This window comes from Aquarana catesbeiana, linkage group LG06 (genome assembly GCF_042186555.1).
Source record: "Aquarana catesbeiana isolate 2022-GZ linkage group LG06, ASM4218655v1, whole genome shotgun sequence".
In the NCBI taxonomy this organism is placed as follows: domain Eukaryota; kingdom Metazoa; phylum Chordata; class Amphibia; order Anura; family Ranidae; genus Aquarana; species Aquarana catesbeiana.
Genome location: NC_133329.1, coordinates 377,335,463 through 377,358,872, shown reverse-complemented (window position 1 = coordinate 377,358,872; position 23,410 = coordinate 377,335,463). Strand labels below are relative to the sequence as shown.

Here is a 23,410-nt window from a genome sequence, read left to right as displayed (position 1 = left end):
CCAATCCCACCTTGAAACCCTGGTGTCAATTAGAACTAGCATGGCTAAACAGTAAATCTCCACTTTCATTTCTTATGGCATCCTACGTATCTAAAAATAACGAAATTTCAAACTACCCCACTATACACGAAACGGTTCAGGCCTGGTCTGAACTTAAATCCAAAGGGAATGAATTCTACCCGATGACTAACATCCCCATCCCTCTAGAATCACTCCAATGGATGATTCCCAACATACGGCTACACAAATGGTTAGGAAACAACATCCTAAATTTAGCAGATATTACCATGGGAGATAAACTGCTGTCCTTCATAACCATACAACAGAAATTCAACATCCCAAACTCAGAATTCCTTACTTACACCCAAATTTCCTCCTACCAAAAGACGAAGACCACTCATATCTCGATTATAGAAAAAGTATGGAAATACACCCAGTCATATAACCCCAAACTGAAAGGCATTACACTAATTTACAACTCACTGTATTCAAAGGATGCATTTACCAAGCACAAACCCTTAGTGAATTGGGAAAAAGAACTTGGTAAGGAGTTCTCGGATCTTCAGTGGAAAAATGCAATCAAATGTAATTACAAGTTCTCTAGATGCTCAAATTATGAAGAGCTGACAGAAAAACTTATGTTGAGGTGGTATTTTACTCCTTATATTATGGCTAAATTCTCAAAGAATAACTCAAACCTGTGTTGAGGGGGGTGTGGACAGGTGGGAACCCTGGTACACATGATGTGGTCTTGTCCTAACCTTCGAAGTTTCTGGCTAGCAATTTACTATTTACTATCAAGGGTAATAGGAATCCATGTGAAACCAAACATAGAACAAGCCATCCTTAGTATAAATATGGATCAATATCCAACCACAATTAGATCTATAGCCACACATATCTTACTGGCAGCTCGATCAGCAATAATGTATAGATGGAAGTCTTTGGACATCCCTAGCCTAAGGGACATCACAGCTAAAATAGACACAATAGCTGAATATAAATGGATATTAGCATACAAAGATGGAAACTCACTCAAGTTTGAAACTAACTGGTCCCCGTGGAAAACCTTTTCTTCTCACACCTTGGCTACCTGAGTAGTAGTTAAAGTTTTAATGTAAACCCTTCTTCTTTATCTTTAAGTAGATATTAACAACATGTATTCACTATATGGCGTTACTTTCTAAAGTAGTTGACTGCATAGAGAGTTACAAGTACAACAAGGAGGGCAGGGGCTCCCTTCCGAGGGCACAGCTAGGTCCCATGGGGGTGCCTTGGAGGGAGGTCTCTCCCTATTCTCTATTCATACATTCATTAAATGTAACATTTAGACATATCCAGAAAATAATGTTTGATAAGGAAAAAGGGAACACATATTTTACTATATAGTTTACTATAGTTTTAACATGAATAATATTCTGGACATGACGGCAATACTGAATATGTTACTGTTTGTAAATCATTTTCAGAACTGCTTAATAAAAATGACTGAAACAAAAAAACAACATATTAGGCAATTTGAGTTTTAATGGTTGGCGGTCTGATGTGGACTATCGCTGAATGCCAGGAATTATTTGTTTACAACATGCTTTATTTGTGGGAAAAAAAAGGATGTCAATTTTGTTGGGTACAGCATCGCACGACCATGCAATTGTCAGTTAAAGCGACGCAGTGCCGTATCGCAAAAAATGGCATGGTCATGAAGGGGGCAAATCCTTCCAGGGCTGAAGTGGTTAATGAAGTTTAGCTTTGAGTCAGGAGTGACTTCTATACACAATTCCTATATAATCAATAGAAAACAATCAATCTACTTACTGTGTAGGTGCTGAGATATGTACATTGTTCTCCCTTCTGTGAAAGTCCATGTCTTTGTTATCTTGTGGCATTTCAGTTGGTATGAAGACTTCCTGGATTCAATCCAGCAGACGGTGTTCTCATCATACAGAAAATCCAGAGTTTGAATTCCATTTGCATTCATAGGGCTCCTGGTGGGCGCTTTGCCCCCACTAAGATCCAGCACTTCGATTGTTTCAGAGTTTGCAATCAAAAGAACTGAAGGCCTGTCAGCGGGCTCTAGAATTAAACATAATGCAATCATAAGTATTAATTTGAGAGCAATGTCAATCTGCATATCACATAGCAAAGGAAGGCAAGAATGAGCTGAGACTATTGCTGCTGGAGCTTAAAGCTGAACTTCAAGCGGATAATAAAGACACATTAATTCAGCTCTGTATTCATTAATAAATCATTAAATGTAGTTTTATTTATTTATTTTTTTTTTTTAAATTACTTCAAGCAGGATAAGTATTTGAATCTTACATGGTTTCAGTCTGTTGCAATTGCTATTGCTTGAACACAATAGGCCAAATAGGCTGAAAATCATAAAAAAAACCAAAAACAAACCCAGATTTGAACACCACTGAAGTCAATATCAATGTGGTGAATGTGGTGGATGTAAGTGGTATTACAGTCAACACAGGCAATCATTCAGTTGTGTGATAAATACTAAAGCGCTGCTAGGTGTGTACGTAAATACTAATGAGGTGAACACAGAACAGCTGCACCATTCAAACTGATCTCAAGCATAAAAAGTATACAATTCTTAAACAGTGGTGCGCTTGTTCTGTATATAATAGTGTGCTTAAAGTGACATGTGACTAAATAAATCAATAAATCATAATTGTGTAATAATAATTGTGAAAAAGGTCCAATAAGATAAGTCAATATAAAATGAATATTAATTAAGTGCTCCTCCACAAAGTGTGGTAGTTGGGTATATTGTCCGTGCCACTACTTCCATCACCAGGTGCAATGCCTGCTCACCTTAGGAACCCTCTTGGGTCATACAAAGCTCCCAAATTTGTTATAAGATGATCCAGCCTGGAATAGCATCAAGCATCAAGACATTCACAGCATTCTTCAATAAAAAGCCATCTGTTTTCTACAGTGACTCAGGAAGAGAAAAGAACAGACTTTCATCGCGCAACAATGTAACTTTATCAGGGCCGTAGGTAAAGGACATACTGATATCCCACTCACATGTTATATCATCTTGTGTATAGCATATCATTTCTATGTAAGGCTAATCAGGGAGACACTGCTTTCCTCCTCACCATTACAACTGTGTAACTGATACAACGGGTGTGACGTCACCAACTCCTCCCAACACGCTGCGTCACCAATCACTAGACATGTGCGATTAGTTTCGTATGAATCGAAAATACAAATTTTTATGCATACGAATTCTGTACGAAATACGAAATTTCGTTCATGAATTTCAGATCCAAATTCATAACGAACATTTGTAATTGTTACGAAAAGTTAACGAACCTAAAAGTTAAAAACCCAGGAAGTCAGCACAGCACAGGAATGGTGGGAGCCCCTCATAATGATAAATTCATCATAACAAAAATTTGTAATTGTTACGAAAAGTTAACGAACCTAAAAGTTAAAACCCCAGGAAGTCAGCACAGCACAGGGATGGTGGGAGCCCCTCATAAAGGACACAGCGGGTGTACACTCAGACCCGGGAACTCAGCACAGGGATGTAGTGGGAACCCCTCATAATGGACACAGCAGGTGTACAGACCTGGGAACTCAGCACAGGGATGGTGGGAACCCTAAGGGAATTTCTATGCTTACAAATTTTATACGAAATACGAAATTTCGTTAATGAATTTTGGAATTTCAGATCCAAATGAACAGAAACGTGACTGGTGTTTTGTTCAGCAATCAGAGAAAGTCAGCACAAGGATGGTGGGAACCCCTCATAATGGGCACAGCGGGTGTACACTCAGACCCGGGAACTCAGCACAGGGATGGTGGGAACCCATCATAATGGGCACAGCGGGTGTACACTCAGACCCGGGAACTCAGCACAGGGATGGTGGGAACCCATCATAATGGGCACAGCGGGTGTACACTCAGACCCGGGAACTCAGCACAGGGATGGTGGGAACCCATCATAATGGGCACAGCGGGTGCACACTCAGACCCGGGAACTCAGCACAGAGATGTGGTGGGAACCCTATGGGAATTTCTTTGCTTACGAATTTTATACAAAATTTAGTTAACGAATTTCGGAATTTCAGATCCAAATTCCGTTACAACAGAAACGTGACTGGTGTTTTGTTCACCAATCAGAGGAAGTCAGCACAGCACAGGGATGGTGGGAACCCCTCATAATGATAAATTCATCATAACAAACTTTCGTTATTTCGCGAAAAGTTTACGAATCTAACCAAAATTCGTATTTCGTACGAATCCGAATTGAATTTCAGACACGATTTACGAAATACGAATTCATTTTCGTACGAAACGGAACGAAATGAAACAAATTTATTGACGGCGCACATATCTACCAATCACATGCCTTTTTCAAATGTTAAGGAGTCTAGTGATGAGCACCGGGGTTTTAACAAACTTTAATCATTTTTTAAAAATCCTAAATACTAAAAAACTCTATTCAGAACCACATGAATCCTAAATCTGAGTATGCAAACATACATTTCATATTACATAAATAAACTATAATGATAATTGATATGAAATGTTAAAATATACTATATATATATATATATATATATATATATATACACCCCTACACCCCTGCTGGGAATGCATCTAAATTCATAATAAGGATAACATTAAAAGGAACTAAAAACATCTAAACAATGTATAAAAATATATATCTAAACAGGGGGGGGGGGGTGAGATACATAGGAACAGCTTCAACATCACAGATACGATGGGGACTTTGTATAAAAATTAGTAATCTGATATAAAGCAGGTAAGGTTGAATACCACATTCATTCCATACGGATAAAAAGAGTTGAGTTCAAAAATCCATTTTGACTCATTTTTGCTCTCTATTTATATGGCTCCCTCTCCAGTGTGGTTTATATTTTTCTATTTTTTTTGCTACGCTCATCTCCGGCTCCCTGACATTTGGCTTGTCTGACTATTTGTTCCTGTTACCGAACTTTGGTTATGTTTTGACTACATTGACTACTGACTTTACTTTTATTATTAAACAAGTGTGATTTAACTGTACTTTTGTCTTGGCCTGAGTTCATGGTTTCTGACACATGGCACATAAGCATTCTAAAACATAAACCACACCCTCTGTTCTACAAGAGATAAAATCTTTTATTGGGTATTCTTTGTGGGTAGTAGTGGAAATAAATTTATTGCACTTTTGTCCATTCATTTTTGTGTGTCTACAAGCATAGCATCTCCTGCATGGGTAAAATCCCTTCCCTTGGAAAAAAGACAGGGTGCCTGATCTGATGGGTGCATCTGGTACATTTTTTGAAATGATATGTCGTAGAGTAGGTGATTTTCTGTAAATAAATCTTGGTTGTTCAGGTAGAATTTTGTGAAGTTGTGCATCCGCTTGGAGAATTGATCAGTGTTTTTTAAATATTTGCCTAAATTGGATATTGTGGTCAAAACTAATTGGTACCATATGTTTTCTCTAATTGTCTTGATTTGTCTTTGATCAGTTCCTCTCGTTTTATAGTTGATACTTCTATTTTTTCTTTAATGAAACCCTCATTATATCCCCTTTGGACAAATCTTTCTCCAATCATTGATGCCTGCTCTGTAAAATCCTCCATCTTACTGCAATTTTGCCGAAGTCTGATGAGCTGTCCTTTTGGGATATTAATGAGCCATGGGTAATGATGACAGCTGTCCACCGAAATATAACTATTCCTCACCACAGGTTTAAAATAGGTTTTGGTTATAATTTTTTGATCTTCCAACTGTATAGTGAGATCCAAAAAAATTGATTTTTTTTATCATATTTAACAGACAGATTAAATATTTTTTTTGGTTATCATTCAATTTTTCTGACATTTTTTAGACTCTCTTCATCTCCCCCCCATATTACGATAAGATCGGTCGATTTTGAAATACCATTTCTTCTTCCCATTTTGACATGAATAGGTTTGCTACACTAGGTGCAAACTTTGCTCCAATCACAATGCCTTGTAATTGTCTGAAATAATCAGACTGGAACCAAAAGTAATTATGTTGTAAACCAAATTCCAAACATTTCAAAACATACGTCTTTTGTTTTCTCTGGAGATTTCCATAGTGTTCTAATGCCCATTTTGATGCCTGAATCGCCTCTTCATGATTAATTATCATGTATAGTGATGATACATCTGCTGTTGCTATTAGGTATTCACTATTATCCAATTCAATTGTATATAGAACTTGAATGAGATGTTTTGTATACTTCAAATATGATACAGTGTTCTTGAAAAGTGGTTGCAATCTATTAATGCAAGATTGGGTGAATACATTGACCATTTCTTGCAACCACTTATCAAGAGCACTCTATCAAATTTGAAGGAATTTGGTTTACAACATAATTACTCTTGGTTCCAGTCCGATTATTTCAGACATTTAGTTTGCACCTAATGTAGCAAACCTATTCATGTCAAAATGGGAAGAAGAAATGGTATTTCAAAATTGACTAACTGAATTGGTTCTATACAGAAGATTCATAGATGATCTTATTTTATTTTCAATATAGTAAGTAAGCAGCTCAGGAACAGGACTCAGGAGAGCAAGAAATTTGAATGGACGGCACACAGACATGAAATTGACACTGTCGGTGACACTGACAGCAGCACAGATGACGATGACCTCTCACCAACACAACACGCCCCCTCCTGAGTCACAGTGACAGTCTCTCTCCACGCCAGGTGGTCCCTTAAGTCCACTTCAGTACAAACAACACTGCCAGTCCTGTTCTCGGCTTGCCTTGCTCCCGTCCCACAGACCCACACACTCGGCTCCAGCCACTCCACTCAGCTCCCTTACACCATGACATCACACAACACACTCTGGCATCGCCACTGCACTTTTCCTGTCACTGGCATTTACTGCCCGTTTTTTAATAGGTGCCAGTAAAAAATACTGACAATTGGCAACACTATGAGAGCCATGGGTTGTGGCTTTGGTCACAGTTCCTTCTGTTTTATGTTAGGAGCCTAACACTTTGTGAGTCTATGGTGTGCTACCTTTATTTTAATAAATTATGCCATAGATGATGCACTAGGCTGGTGTGCCTTTTTTGTATACCATTGAAATGAATGGTGACGGAATTCAGGTGGACTGTACATGTTACACTCCCACCACTAAAAGACAGATTTCTGGCTGTGGTACTACTGCCAGGAATCCCGGGTGATGTTATTAGGCACGCTTGGTCAGTAACATTACCCGGGATTCCTTGCAGTAAATATGAATTAGTCTGTAAATGTATTCTTCAAGCAGTACTTGAATTTGGCTTGGTATCAGCCTCTTGTAATTAGTATTGCTTAAACACCTCCACAATTGATTCATCAGCAGTTTAGCCAAACAAGCCAAAAACCAACATAAAAACCCAAACCAAATTTTAACACCACTGAAGTCAATAGTGACGGAATTCAGGTGGACTGTACATACCACACTCCTGTCGCTAAATTACAGATTTCTAGCTACAGTAATACCACTTTTAATACTGGGTAAAGTCATTAGCCAAATGTGGTCAATTCCTGAATTAAATTTGAATTACTGCAGCTAGGAATTTGTCATTTAGCAGCTATAGGTTTTTTTTTCTAATTACTACATAGCCACCACACCTATGGGGGCTTTTCATGCCATTTTGGTGACAATACATACAAATCTTTCATTGGGTACACTGTTTTACTATAAAACATGTGTTAAATGTTATTATAGGTTGACAAAAGTGTTGACATGTTTCTTTTTTAATTAATTTATCACCATACAATGGGGGTGGGGGTGGGCGTTCCTAAAAAGGTTAAAGTGGTTGTAAACCAGAAAAAAAAAACCTGCAAGACAAAGACATATTGAGCTAGTATGCACTGCATACTAGCTCATTATGAAATACTTACCTCAGTTTGAAGCAATTGCAGCGGTCCCTGCACACCGCTGTGACTGGCGACGAGTCTCCCTGAGTTATTTCCGGGTTCGCTGTGACTGACCGGAGCTGAGATGACGTCGTTCCCGCGCACGCACGCGGGAGCCGCTGGTCACGGCTATTGCAGAAATGGCTTGATAGGGCCGTTTCTTCAGTGTACATGTGCCGATGACGTTGGCACATGCGGATACAGTGAATATCTCCTAAACTGTGCAAGTTTAGGAGATATTCACAGTACCTATAATAAGGCTTACCTGTAGGTAAACGTGGTGTAACAGGGTTTACAACCACTTTAAAGTAGTTGTAAATTCTGTATTTGTTTTTTATTATTTAAATAACAAACATGGTATACTTACAGTACCTGCTCTGTGCAATGGTTTTGCACAGAGCAGCCCCAATCCTCCTCTATTCAGCTCCCCTGCCAGTGCTCCTGACTCCTCTCCTCTGCAAAGTGTCCCCATAGCAAGCCAGGAGGGAGAGAGCCAAAAGAGCCTCTGCTCTTGTGCACATCTCTGTATCAAGATCAGACTCAGGTAAGTATAAGGGGGACTAAGGGGACAACTGCACTCAGAAGGTTGTTTTACCTTAATGAAGAGAATGCATTAAAGTGATTGTAAAAGCACAAGGTTTTTTTACCTTCATGCATTCTATTCACGAAGGTAAAAAAACCTTCTGTGTGTAGCAGCCCCCCCAATATTTACCCGAGCCCCCTTTCGATCCAGCAATGTCCACAAGAGCCTTGCCTCTCTGGGGACCTGCACTCCGATTGGCTATTGGCTGTCAATCACAGCCAGTGAGCCACTCAGTAGATGGAAGGGTCAGGGCCGAATCATGGCTCTGTGTTTGAATGGACACAAGCTGCTTGCTGTGGGGGGCACCTGGCAGGAGAGAGGAGCCAGGAACGCTGGTGTGGGACCCAAGAAGAGAAAACCATCTGCACAGAGCAGGTAAGTATAGTATAACATGTTTGTTATTGTAATGAAAAAAAAAGTAAAGCTTTACAATAACTTTAAAGATAAAAGACTTTCTCTTTTCAACCACTTTAATAATAAGTTATAGGAAAGAAAACGTGAACTGATTGTTTCAGTTTTTTTACATTTTTATATAAACAGTTTATTGTTCAAATAAACATTTAGTACAGAATACACTTATAAGCAAAAGCTTGGGAGAAGCAGTTTGCTTTCAGACTCTCTCTCACTGACTGAAAACACATAGGGATGGGGAATAAGCACTTTCTTGACTTATTCTGCTGTTCAGGGTTTTTTTTTTAAATAACACCGCTAAGAATTGAGAGTTAAATCCCTGAAAATGAACCTAGAGCTCTTCTTTTTGCTTGGAAACATAAATATGAAGTATGATACCCCCTATACACTCCTTTCCGAATTCGTAATAGGGATGAGGTGACTTTGCTAGAATAGAAGAGTGAGCAACAGAAAAGATTGAAATAGAACCAGTGCCAGGACCTGGCACTAAAAGGTAGATGTCAACATATGCTGCCCCCCCCCCCCCCAGTCCAATTTTGTCTAGTTTCTGCCACATATATTTTTCTACATGCTCTTCCACAATAATTTAATTACCCATGATTTGGGATTCTATATACAGAGCAGTTTATTGTTATGCCACGTACACACGGTCGGACTTTCCGACGTAAAATGTGCGATCGGAGCTTGTTGTCAGAAATTCCGATCGTGTGTAGGCTCCATCGGACAGTTTCCATTGGAATTTCCGTCGAACAAAATTTGGGATCTGGTTCTCAAATTTTCCGACAAACAGAATCCATTCGCGTAAATTCTGATCGTGTGTACACAACTCTGACGCGCAAAGTGCCACGCATGCTCAGAATCAAGCAGAAGAGCGGCACTGGCTATTGAACTTAATTTTTTTTGGCTCGTCATATGTGTTGTACGTCAGCACGTTCTTGACGTTTGGAATTTCCGACAAGATTTGTGTGACCGTGTGTATGCAAGACAAGTTTGAGCCAACATCCGGAAAAAATCCATGGATTTTGTTGTCGGAATGTCCGATCAATGTCCGATCGTGTGTATGGGGCATACGTTGTAACTACAGGGGTTTGGAATAACAAGATAGCTGTAAGAAAGGCCAATAGTGCAAGCCATATTACCCCAGTCTATTGGGAGAATTTGTTCCTATTATGCGTTAGAGTAATTATTGAGCTATTTCTGAATATCTTTTTCATGGATGGATTGTTTGAACATTTTATTATGAAGATATATGTAAAATGGCTAATCATAAATTTGTGCTCACCAAATATAAATAGAGAACAAAACCAATTCAATTGCTAATATCATCGCCATTACAACCCAGAGACAGCTGTTAAAAAGAGTAAAAATGAGAAATTCTTAACTACATACTTTTTCCACGTCAGTGACTGAATTGCATAAAAGAGATAAATGCCTGCCCCATTTTCATATGTGTTGCTGTTCGGTTCAGCCCATTCATTTTGAATGGGATGTTTAACATAACCCAACACGCGTGTTGCAGCACACAACCTTGTGATGTGAATAGACCATACAGCACAGCACAAGGCACACTTATAGGGCGTACACACGGTCGGACATTGATCGGACATTCTGACAACAAAATCCTAGGATTTTTTCCGACGGATGTTGGCTCAAACTTGTTTTGTCTACACACGGTCGCACAAAGTTGTCGGAAAATCTGATCGTTCTAAACGCGGTGACGTAAAACACATACGTCGGGACTATAAACGGGGCAGTGGCCAATAGCTTTCATCTCTTTATTTATTCTGAGCATGCGTGGCACTTTGTCCGTCGGATTTGTGTACACACGATCGGAATTTCCGACAACAGATTTTGTTGTCGGAAAATTTTATCTCCTGCTCTCCAACTTTGTGTGCCGGAAAATCCGATGGAAAATGTCCGATGGAGCCCACACACGGTCGGAATTTCCGACAACACGCCACAATCGGACATTGTCCATCGGAAAATCCGACCGTGTGTACGGGGCATTACAGGTAGAGGAGAGGACACGGTGGGCCTGGACAGTATCAGTCATACTCCAATGAGAAGGCACAGGAAGCTCCAACAATACCCAGTCATGCCACCTTCCTGAATAAGTAGTGTGCCAGAGGTGGCTGAATCACAAGTATACCTTCTTAACCACTTGACAACTGGGCACTTAAACCCCCCTCGTGACCAGACCACTTTTCAGCTTTCAGTGCTCTCACACTTTGAATGACAATTACTCAGTCATGTAACACTGTACCCAAATGAATTTTTTGTCCTTTTTTTCATACAAATAGAGCTTTCTTTTGGTGGTATTTGATCACCTCTGGGTTTTTTATTTTTTGTGCTATAAATGAAAAAAGAAAGAAAATTTTGAAAAAAAGACGAAATTTTCTTTGTTTCTGTGACAAAATTTTGCAAATTATTAATTTTTCTTCATAAATTTTGGCCACAATTTATACTTCTACATCTCTTTGGTAAAAATAACCCAAATTATTGAATATTTTTTGGTCTTTGTGAAAGTTAGAAAGTCTACAAGCTGTGGTGCAAAACATAAAAAATTGATCACATCTGGCCTCTCATCTCATTTCTTGGGACCCGAACAAGCTAGGAAAGTACAAATACCCCGCAAATTACCCCTTTTTTGACATTCCAAGATATTTAGTAAGATGCATGGTGAGGTTTTTGATGTTGTCATTTTTTTACCACAATTCTTTGTAAAATTATGGTTTTTTTTTTGTTTTGTTTTTTTTTCCCCACAAAATTGTCATTGTAATAGGTTATTTCTCTCACAGGGCATGTGTATACCATGAATGACACCCCAAAATACATTCTGCTACTCCTCCTGAGTTTTACGATACCACATATGTGGGACTTTTTCACAGCCTGGCCACTTAGAGAGGCCCAACATGCAGGGAGCACCATCACGTGTTCTAGGAGCATAAATTACACATCTAACTTGTTGACTACCTATTACACTTTTGAAGGCCCTGGAGCACCAGGACAATGACACGTGACACTGATGTGGCACTGATGAAAGATGGCACTGATACGTGGAACTGATGGCATGTGAGACTGATATGGCACTGATGACAGATGGCACTAATACGTGGCACTGATGACACGTGGCACTGATGACAGATGGTACTAATATGTGGCACTGATGACAGATGGCACTAATACATGGCACTGATGACAAATGGCACTAATACGTGGCACTGATGACAGATGGCACTAATACGTGGCACTGATGACACGTGACACTGATGACAGATGGCACTAATATGTGGCACTGATGACACGTGGCACTGATGACAGATGGAACTAATACGTGGCACTGATGACAGATGGCACTAATACGTGGCACTGATGACAGATGGCACTAATACATGGCACTGATGACAGATGGCACTAATATGTGGCACTGATGACAGATGGCACTGATACACAACACTGATGACACGTGACACTGATAACATATGGCACGTGACACTGACAGGTGGCACTGATGAAAGATGCACTGATACGTGGCGCTGATGACACGTGACACTGACAGGTGGCACTGGGGACAGATGGTAATGGGGACAGATGGCACTGATAGGTGGCACTGGGGACAGATGGTGATGGGGACAGATGGCACTGATAGGTGGCACTGGGGACAGATGGCACTGTATTGTGTTAGTGTAACTGATTTTTTTCACTCCCGCTGCAGCATGGAAGCTCTCCCTCCTCACACGCTGTCTCTGTGTGAGGAGGAAGAGTCGGCAATGAGAGATGATCTCATATGTTTACATATGAGATCATCTCTCATTGGACACTTAGATCGAGTGCTAAATGGCCGCTGTGATTGGCCATTTAGCACGATTTGTGATTGGCTGTGTCCAAGGGACACGGCCAACACAGATTTCCCCCGCCACGTGCCCGTGGCAGCGCGCAGGGGGAATGTAAACAGGAGGACATCCAGGGATGCCCTCCCGGCAATTGAGCGCCGCGCTGTAGCCGTCTTTTGGCTATAGCGGGGGCACAAGGTGGTCAAAGAGGAAGTAAACCCGTCCATAAAACAGTTTCATTTCCGGCATGTCCTGGAAATGTAACACTCCCATTGGTTGTGCTCTCAACCAAACTGTCATACCATCCAATGGTTGGTGTCATAACTGATCACATGTGCAGCATCATGGCAGTTGTACATTAAACAGAGGCAAAGATGGCAGCTTCCTTGGCTGAAAATGATAGGGGGGTTTACTTACACTTTAAATATGTCGGAAAACAAAAATGTTGTCACACTTAAAATTGTATCATAGCTTTGTTTTTTGTTTTTTTTTAAAATAACAAACATGTTATACTTACAGTGGTTTTGCACAGAGCAGATCCAATCCGCTTCTTTTCAGGTCTCCTGCCAGCGCTCCTGGCTCCTCCCTCCCAAGCAATGCCCCCCCAGAAAGCCGCTCGCCATGGGGGCACCACTGTGTGCTTGCTCCCGAGCCGCTGCTCTGTGTATCCATAAAGCTGGCTACACATTATACAATTTTTATACAATTCTTATACAATTTTCTTGTACAACTTTGCTTTAGATTTACCAAAACCATATCAGATAAGGTCAAACCTAAACACTTTCATATTCTACGCAATCGGGCAGGCCCTTGCACTGCATAGTTGAAGGTAAATCTAAAGGAAATTGAACAGCAAAAATTGTATAATGTATATCCAGCTTAAAGTATAATTAAAGGCAAAACTTTTTTTTTTTAGTTTTGGATAGAGTGGAGATGGATTAGAACATCTGTCAGTTTTTATTGCTGTATGTTCCCCCATTAAGGGGATTCACTCTCTCTGTTTATCAATATCATGTTTACCAATATCATTAAAAGTGAAAGTAAAAGAAAATCCCAAATTTTGGGTTGTTCCCTAGAAAAGTAATAGAGGGAAAACATTCCAATGAGGACACTAGTTATCGTGACCTGGGGATGTCCAACGAATTCCTTTAATTTGCAGGGATTTCCTCTCACTTTCTGTTTGGCTATGAGACAGGAAGTGAAGGAAAATCTCTGCAATGGGACATAGATGGTAAAAAAAAATCTGACAGGGATTTTAACCCTCTTTTGTTCTATCCAAAATGACAAAAAAAAAAATTGCCTATATTTCTACTTTAAGACACATACAGAGGCAGCTCGCCTTACACTCTCTCCTCATTGGCTCAATGTGTGATTGACAGCAGTGGGAGCCAATGGACTCCCACTACTGTCTCAGCCAATAAAGAGGGAGAATCCTGGGACACTAGGACAGCCGAGGCTATTGTAAACATCGCTGGATCGGAAGGAGCTCAGGTAAGTATTAGGGGGGCCGCTGAACACAGAAGGTTTTTGTGGCCTTCAGCCTTTAGAACTGCTTTAAATATTTAAACTGTATGTTGTTTAATTGGGGCTCTGCATACTCTTAACCACTTCCCGTCCAGCCTATAGCAGATTGACGGCCAGGCGGTGGTTCAATTATCCTGACTGGGCGTCATATGACGTCCAGTAGGATAACAGCTGCCGCGCACCCGTTGGGGCGCGCATCGCGGCGATTGGTGGTGCGGTGTGTCAGTCTGACACACCGCTACCCCTCAGATGCCCACACTGGACCACCAGGGAAGCCCCCAGGACCACCAGGGAAGCCCCCAGCATGTGGATGGCTAGGTACATCCCCATGGCCATCCACATGTAAAAAATATGCCCCAAAATATGCCAATCAGTGCCAATCACTGACTGACACCTCTGTGGCAATTTACAAAACAGGGATGCCCAGCAATGCCACTCATCAGTGTCATCAGTGCCACCCATCAGTGTCCATCAGTGCCACCCATCAGTGCTCATCCGTGCCCATTAGTGCCCACCTATCTGTTCCCATAAGTGCCCATCCGTGCCACCTATCAGTGCCACCCATAAGTACCCTTCAGTGCCACCCATAAGTACCCATCAGTGCCGCCTATGAGTGCCCATCAGTGCTGCCTATGAGTGCCTATCAATGCCGCATACAAGTGCCACATATCAGTGCCCATCAGTGCCGCCTATCAGTGCCCACCATCAGTGCCCGTCAGTGCCACCTTATCAGTGCCACCTCATTGGTGCCACCTCATCAGTGCCCATCAGTGCCACCTTATCAGTGCCCGTCAGTGCAGCCATATCAGTGTCCATCATTGAAGACGTACTCATTTACAAAAAAATGTAACAGAAACAAAGAAAAAAATTGTTTTTTTTCAAAATTTTTGGTCTTTTTTAATATGTTGCGCAAAAAATAAAAATTGCAGAGGTGATCAAATACCACCAAAAGAAAGCTCTATTTGTGGGAACAAAATGATAAAGAATTTGTTTGGGTACAGTGTAGCATGACGGCGCAATTGTCATTTAAATGAAAGCTGAAAATTGGCCTGGGCAGGAAGGTGTCTAAGTGTGTGGTATTGAAGTGGTTAAACATACTTAAAAAGCCCCTACATTATTCAATGTACAATTAAACATGAATACGATAAAACATTGGTATAATGCTTAAAGTGGAATAAAAGTCTAATGCCCCGTACACACGGTCGGATTTTCCGATAGAAAATGTCCGATCGGAGCGTGTTGTCGGAAATTCCGACCATGTGTGGGCTCCATCGGACATTTTCCATCGGATTTTCCGACACACAAAGTTGGACAGCAGGAGATAAAATTTTCCGATAACAAAATCCGTTGTCGGAAATTCCGATCGTGTGTACACAAATCCGACGGACAAAGTGCCACGCATGCTCATAATAAATAAAGAGATGAAAGCTATTGGCCACTGCCCCGTTTATAGTCCCGACGTACATGTTTTACGTCACCGCATTTAGAACGATTGGATTTTCCGACAACTTTGTGTGACCGTGTGTATGCAAGACAAGTTTGAGCCAACATCCGTCGGAAAAAATCCTAGGATTTTGTTGTCAGAATGTCCGAACAAAGTCCGACCGTGTGTACGGGGCATTACACTATTCTTAAAAATGCCCCCCCCTCCTACCTGTCCTACTTAACCTATATAAAAATCTGTGTATTTCCCTTTTTTTCATCTGCCCTGGTCCACAGCAGCAGCTCCCCTGTGTCACTGAGCAGCTACTGCAGGGGAGAGGAGGGAGCACCAACAATTGCTAGGCCATGGGACCCTATGTGTGACTTCACAGCTCCTGGGATTCCCAGCCGTTGTTGAGCGCCCCCTAAGCCAGAGCTGCAGGATCCTGTGACCAGACTGAAGTGGATTAAAAATAGACAAGCATACAGATGCTTTTTTCTACAGGTTAGGCAGGATAGGTGGGAGGAGGGTCTAAGGAACCTTTTTAAGAATAGTTCGGCTTTTTTTCCACTTGCTCCATTTTCAAAGGAACTCATTCAAGAGAAAAATATCCTGACCAATGCTGATCTGTTTTAAGGGTGCTGATGCTGTCATTGCTGTCATCCATGCTTCAGGTTAGTCATTTTTTAAGTTTTTAAATAAGAATGACAATCCTGCAACCTATACTTTCATAAACAAGATAGCAATAGCATATCTTTCTGATGACAGGCCCTCTTAATATTAGTTATCTATCCTATTAATTAGAAATCTGTTACACCTATGAAGGATAATACAGGTATACCTAGACAATTAACCTTATCCTAAATCTGGCTTTCCTATATACTACAGCACAATGCTCGGAATTTACTAGCTAGTAGCTAACCTTGCCAAGAACTTAATCTGTATGTATTTCGTTCAGGCACCAGAGGGGACTTTGAACTATTTCAAGGTAGCAGCACTTTTAAAACCGTCTGTTGTCTTGTGTGCATTTGGTGCCAGGGGAGACATCTTTTATACTTTCCTCCTGGCTGTTAGGTCAAAGAAATGCTCAGAGGTTCAGGGACTCCAAAGGTTTCAGGGATATAATCGATTCAGAACACTTAGAGGAATTTGTTTGTTTTATGGCTGTTTGTTTTAAGCAGATCTACAGCACAGCGGCAGAACAGGCTGTGCCGGTATGTGTCCTGTAATTCCACTATGGAGCACGATCGCAACCTTTGACTTCTGATTCAAAATTATCTGCAGTCATTTCATGTTTGGAATATTAGCAAGACCTTCCCGTAAAGCCAGTTTATAGACCAGTTTAGGTTCACTTTATATTTAAAGTGGACCTAAACTCAAAACTGAAGATTTGCTATCTTATAGGGAAAACCTAGAACTGTTATTTGTACCTAAGTAGTACACAGAAAAAAAATGATCATTTGTCTTAAAGTGGAAGTAAACCCCATTTTTTAAAATCTTGTATCTACATGTACGCCTATAATAAGGCTTACCTGTAGGTACACTGAATATCTCCTAAACCTGCACGGTTTAGGAGATATTCACGCTGCATGCAGCTGGTGACGTCACCGGCACATGCTCTCTAAAGGGACGGCTTACCTGTGCCATTCCTTCAGAGCTCCTTGCCGCGGTCTGTGAAACATCAATGCGACGTGGCCAGTCAGGTGGCCGGAGGTCGCAAAGCCGGAAGGAAGACCAGGTGGAGATGGAAGCGCCTTCAGTGGTGAGAGCACGCTGCTGGAGATCTTTGTTCTAAGGTACTGTAAGTATTTCATAATGTGCTAGTATGCAATGCCCTGGCCAAAAGTTTTGAGAATGACACAAACATAAAATTTCACAATGTCTGCTGTCTCAGATTTTATGATGACAATTTGCATATACTCCAGAATGTTATGAAGAGTGATCAGATGAATTGCAATTAATTGCTAAGTCCCTCTTGGCCATGAAAATGAATCTTATCCCAAATAAAAAAAAAAAAAAAAACATTTCCACTGCATTTCAGGCCTGCCACAAAAGAACCATCTGACATCATGTCAGTGATTCTCTGACAAAGGTGTCAATGTTGACGAGGACAAGGCTGGAAATCACTCTGTAATGCTGATTGAGTTAGAAGAACATACTGGAAGCTTTAAAAGGATGGTGGCACTTGAAATTGTTCTTCCTCTGTTAACCAAAAAAGAGATTCACAGGCAAGGATATTACTACTACTAAAATCAACCATTTATTGGATCATCAAGAACTTTAAGGAGAGAGGTTCAATTGTTGTGAAGGAGGATTCAGGGTGCCCAACAAAGTCTAGCAAGCACCAGGACCATCTTCTACAGTGGATTCAGCTACGGGATCGGGGCACCACCAGTGCAGAGCTTGCTCAGGAATGGCAGCAGGCAGGTGTGAGTGCATCTGTACGCACAGTGAGGAGAAGACTTTTGGAGGATGGCCTGGTGTCATGAAGGACAGCAAAGAAGCCACGCAGGAAAAACATCAGGGACAGACTGATAGTCTGCAAAAGGTACAGGGATTGGACTTCTGAGGACTGGGGTAATTTTCTCTGATGAATTCCCTTTCCAAGTGTTTGGGGCATCTGGAAAAAAAAGCTGTCCGAAGAAGAAAAGGTAAGTGCTGCTATCAGTCTTCTGTCATGCCAACAGTAAAGCATCCTGAGACTATTCATGTGTAGGGTTGCTTCTCAGCCAGGGGAGTGGACTCACTTACAATTTATTCAACACAGCCATGAATAAAGAATGGTACAAAAACATCCTCTGAAAGCAACTTCTCCTAACCATCCAAGAACAGTTTGGTGACGAACATTGCCTTTTCCAGCATGATGGAGCACCTTGTCATAAGGCAAAAGTGATAACTAAGTGACTTGGGGAACAAAACATCGAAATTTTAGGTACATGGCCCAGAAACTCTCCAGACCCTAAACCCATTGAGAACTTGTGGTCAATCCTCAAAAGCAGGGGAACAAAAAAATACAAATTCTGACAAACTCCAAGCATTGATTATACAAGAATGGGCTGCCATCAGTCAGGATGTGGCCCAGAAGTTTATTTACAACATGCCAGGGCGATTTGCAGAGATCTTGAAGAAGAAGGGACAACTCTGCAAATATTGACTATTTGCAAACATTTAATGTAATTGTCAATAAAAGCCTCTTGTAACAATACTTCTGTATACCATAGTAACATCTGACAAAAAGATCTAAAAAACACTGAAGCAGCAGACTTTCTGAAAATTATTATAAGTGTCATTCTCAAAACTTTTTGGCCAGGACTGTACTCAAATTTGGAGTGAGATTTGGTGATATCATCACTGTACTGTTCACTGTTCTCCTTGCTGCAGAGAAAGCTGTACCTGAGGACCTGCAGACAAGCATCTTGCTGCTTCTGATTAATTCATTCTGTGGTTATCTGATTCATTCACCTCTAACGCTACTTCTTAACAACTTGTGGACCGCCTGCCCGCAATATACTACAGTTGGGCGACCTGTACAGGGAAAGCAACATACTGGTATGTTGCTGCCTGTTTCCTGGTTTAGGATACATGCATGCGCTCTCCCCTGCTGACACCTGCACAGTAGGATTCTGTCTTCTGACTAGCTGTGTAAAATCATAGCCCAGGGCCCTGTGTTGACAAAAAAAGGGCTCTGTACTGAGGGCATGATCTCTCTGTTTCTTATCCCTGCAAAGAATAAGAAAGAAAGGATATCTTTAGTAAAAATCAACACACATTACACACATCACATATTGTTAGGCACACATTTAATTCCTTGATTGTCTGAGATGTTAACCCTTTGCCAGCCAGTGTAATTAGTACTGTGACAGTGTATAGTAATCAGGTAAGCCTGATTGTACAATGAATAGCTCCTATACGTACACCATTTAGCAGATATGCACATCGGCACTAGCCGATGATGTCACCCCCACATGTGAAGTGATGCTCTGCATTTAGGGCATATTGCATGCCAAGGAATGCAGAGTGCCACGATGCCGCTGGGGCTTTCGCACACATGCGTTGCAATTGACCAGAGCCTGCAAACCCAAAAGGAATGCTGGGTGAAGGTGGAAACGCTGGGGGAGCTGTGACAGTCCTGCGTTGGAGGGTTCTGTTTGCAGGTAAGTCTGTCATAATGTGCTATTATGTGGTGTGATAAACTTGCAGGGGGCCTAAACAATTTTTTGTCAGTTTTGGTGGTTTACTACCACTTTAATGACCACACAACACACACGCATCCATGAGGGCTGAGGTTTCCCACTTAAAGGGCTATGGGAAATCTTTGGGAAGGGGTTAAAATTATATTCAGAACTTTTTTTGTCTACACAATGTTTTGAATTATACTAGCAATTAGAAACAAGTGGGGGATATTACCAAGCTTGCTTCTGACTTTTCCAAAATGTAATCGGAATTAGAATCAAATGTTGTTAGGGTGACATTAACTGTGCATTAGTGTAAGTCCTTTAGCTGCACTATCCCAGCTGGTTGAAGGTAAATAAACTCACTACTTTATTTTAGGACAGAGACCGCTCTGGAGCTGCAAAGTCAGGACTCTCTAATATGCAATGACCGATAGCACTTGACTCCACCCTCTCCACCCCTTTATAACACCACACTATTGATCGGTGGGGCCACAAATCACATTGATTGACCAATTGTGAGGCGTTGGAGGTAGGAGGAGGAAGAGCCAAGTGCCAACTTCCTAGCTGAATTTGGTATTTCTGTATGAGAAGGCCTGGAGTTTAGGACTCATGGGGTGTTCTGAAAGGATAAGTGCAAACACTGGATATCCTCATCAGTGTTTAGTGACCCTCTACAATGGAAACTGTGGGTACAGATTGATCTTAAAGGCAAACTTTTCAAGATTTGAGTGGTGAGGGGTCAGAACCAGGTTTGCCAGGTTTTTATCATTGTATGTGTCCTCCGTTTGGGAGATGAATTCTCTCTAAGTGTCCTGATCGCTAATGTCACTGGGAATGAAAGTTGGGGTAAATCCCAAATTTTGAATTACCACCAGAAAAGGAATAGTTGGGAAATCTTCCAACGGGAACACTTGGTTCCATGACTAATGCCCTGTACACACGACAGGTTTTCCCGTTGGAATAAACTCTGAAGGTTTTTCTGACGGAGTTCCGACGGAATTCCGCTCAAGCTGTCTTGCATATACACGGTCACACCAAATTCCGACCGTCCAGAACATAGTGACATATAACACGTACAACGGGACTAGAAAACGGAAGTTCAATAGCCAGTAGCCAATAGCTTCCGTCTCATACTTGCTTCAGAGCATGCGTCGTCTTTGGTACGTCGGAACAGCATACAGACGAGCGGTTTTCCCAATAGGAATTGGTTCCGTCAGAAAAATTTAGAACATGTTCTCTTTCTAGGTCCGTCAGAATTTTCGACATAAAAAGTCCGATGGGGCATACACACGATCGGAATATATGATGAAAAGCTCCCGGACTTTTTCTGTCGGACATTCCGCTCGTGTGTACACGGCATAAGAGGGGATTTCCCTCAAATTGAAATGATATCCTCACACTTTCTGCTAAGTCTACAGGACAGAAAGTAAGGGAAAAAATACTGACAGTAGTTTTAACCCCCCTTATTGTGGTCACACGGTGCACTGGGTCCTGAGTCTTCCCTTTCCTTTCCATGCAAAAGAGGAAGGTCCTTCTCTGGGTGGCCACATCCCTTCCTGGAATGTGAGGACAATCCATATTGAACGTCAAGGGGCAGGACTGAAGACTGCAGTGGATGATGTCAAGGAGGAGACAACCGGCCCACTACCGCAATGGATTGACCAGTCATAACTCCTGGAAGAAGTAGGGCAAGGGAAATGGATGTCAGCCTTAGGTGAGTATAACAAATGCTCCAAAAACTGCTACAGGGATGAGAGGGGAGTGAGAGGGAGGATTGGGAGAGGAATCAGCTTTGTCTGGAGATGGACTTTGGGAGTTCAGTGTTTAAACTTCATTCTGTTCATGTAAAACTGCTAAAGTCTGTCAGATTTCAGAAGTAAAGAAATCATGTTGTCCATTTTTTAGCACTTACCCCTAGAATTTGAGATTAAATCATAAAAGAGCATTTGCATTTAAAACGGTGTCACTTTTGATAAGAGTTGAAGCTATGAATATATAATTGTCTCATTTGCATAATTACAAGCAAGGCTATTTTTATTACATCACAAAAACCTGGCAATATTGCAGCTATAAAGGTTAATCTCCTTTTTGAAGCTGCCATGGTTTGAGAAGACATCCAACATGCCTGTCTGTATCTCTAGGGGGACCTGTTTACCAGGATTGGCAAAGTAACTGTGTTTTCCTGATGCTGTTCTTTGTCATATTTCACTGCAAAATTTCACACTTTTTATTTAAGTCCATGGACGTTTGATGTTGAAAATTGCAATGTTAAAGTGTATTGAAAAATTGTGGAAAAAAACAGCCAAATAAAATGAAACATATCACAAACAAAATCCTGCATTAAACTATTATAAATTGTGGTCAAAGTTATTAACTTATGTACTAACACTATATTACTAAAAGTATTGGGATGCCTGCTTTTACACGCAAATGAACTTTAATGGCATCCCAGTCTTAGTCTGTAGGGTTCAATATTGAGTTGGCCCACCCTTTGCAGCTATAACAGCTTCAACTCTTCTGGGAAGGCTGTCCACAAGGTTTAGGAATGTGTCTATGGGAATGTTTGACCATTCTTCCAGAAGAGTATTTGTGAGGTCAGGCACTGATGGTGGCCTGGCTTGCAGTCTCCGCTCTAATTCATCCCAAAGGTGTTCTATCAGGTTGAGGTCAGGACTCTGTACAGGCCAGTCAAGTTCCTCCACCCCAATCTCTCTTATCCATGTCTTTATGGACTTTGTGGGGTTGTTTTTCAGAGGTTGGACTTGGCCCCTTAGTTACAGTGAAGGGAACTCTTAAGGTGTCAGCATACCAAGACATTTTCAGTTTGAACAGTTTGGGGACGGCCCCTTCCTGTTCCAACATGACTGCACACCAGTGCACAAATCAAGTTCCATAAAGACATGGATGAACAAGTTTGGAGTGGAGGAACTTGACTGGCCTGCATGGAGTCCTGACCTCAAATACAACACCTTTGGGATGAATTCGAGTGGAGACTGCGAGCCAGGCCTTCTCGTCCAACATCAGTGCCTGACCTCGCAAATGCGCTTCTGGAAGAATGGTCAAACCTTCCCAAAGACACAATCCTAAATCTTATGGACGGCCTTCCCAGAAGAATTGAAGCTGTTATAGCTTTAAAGGGTGGACCAAATTAATATTGAACCCTATGGACTAAGACTGGGATTAAAGTTCATGTGCGCGTAAAGGCAGGCGTCCCAATACTTTTGGTAATATAGTGTATTTTGAATGCATGCAAGTTTAGAAACTGTCTTCCATAAAATGTTCTATTACTTATAAAATCTTTATGATCTCTAGCTCCCTTGTCACCTCCTCTTATGCTCACCTCCAGAACTTCTCCTGAGCCTCTCTCATCCTCTGGAACACCATACCCCAATCTGCCCGAATATCTCCTACATTGTCCACTTTTAGGTGATAACTGAAAATCCTTCTCTTCAGAGAAGCCTATCCTGCCTCCACCTAACAACGGTACTTTTTTTTTCTCCCTCAGCCCATCCTCAACAGTTATTACCTTTCGTATCACT

General features: G+C 41.3%; 1 protein-coding gene across 6 annotated transcripts in view; it reads right to left on the bottom strand.

The window, feature by feature from the left end:
• LRP1B (LDL receptor related protein 1B) overlaps positions 1 to 23,410 on the bottom strand; it is a 2,172,167-nt gene that overhangs the window by 1,170,103 nt on the left and 978,654 nt on the right. For all 6 annotated transcript variants that reach the window (XM_073634235.1, XM_073634238.1, XM_073634240.1 and 3 more), the window contains exon 6: positions 1,816 to 2,073. In XM_073634235.1, the coding sequence (XP_073490336.1) occupies positions 1,816 to 2,073 (258 nt within the window). The remainder of the gene's footprint in view (positions 1 to 1,815; positions 2,074 to 23,410) is intronic.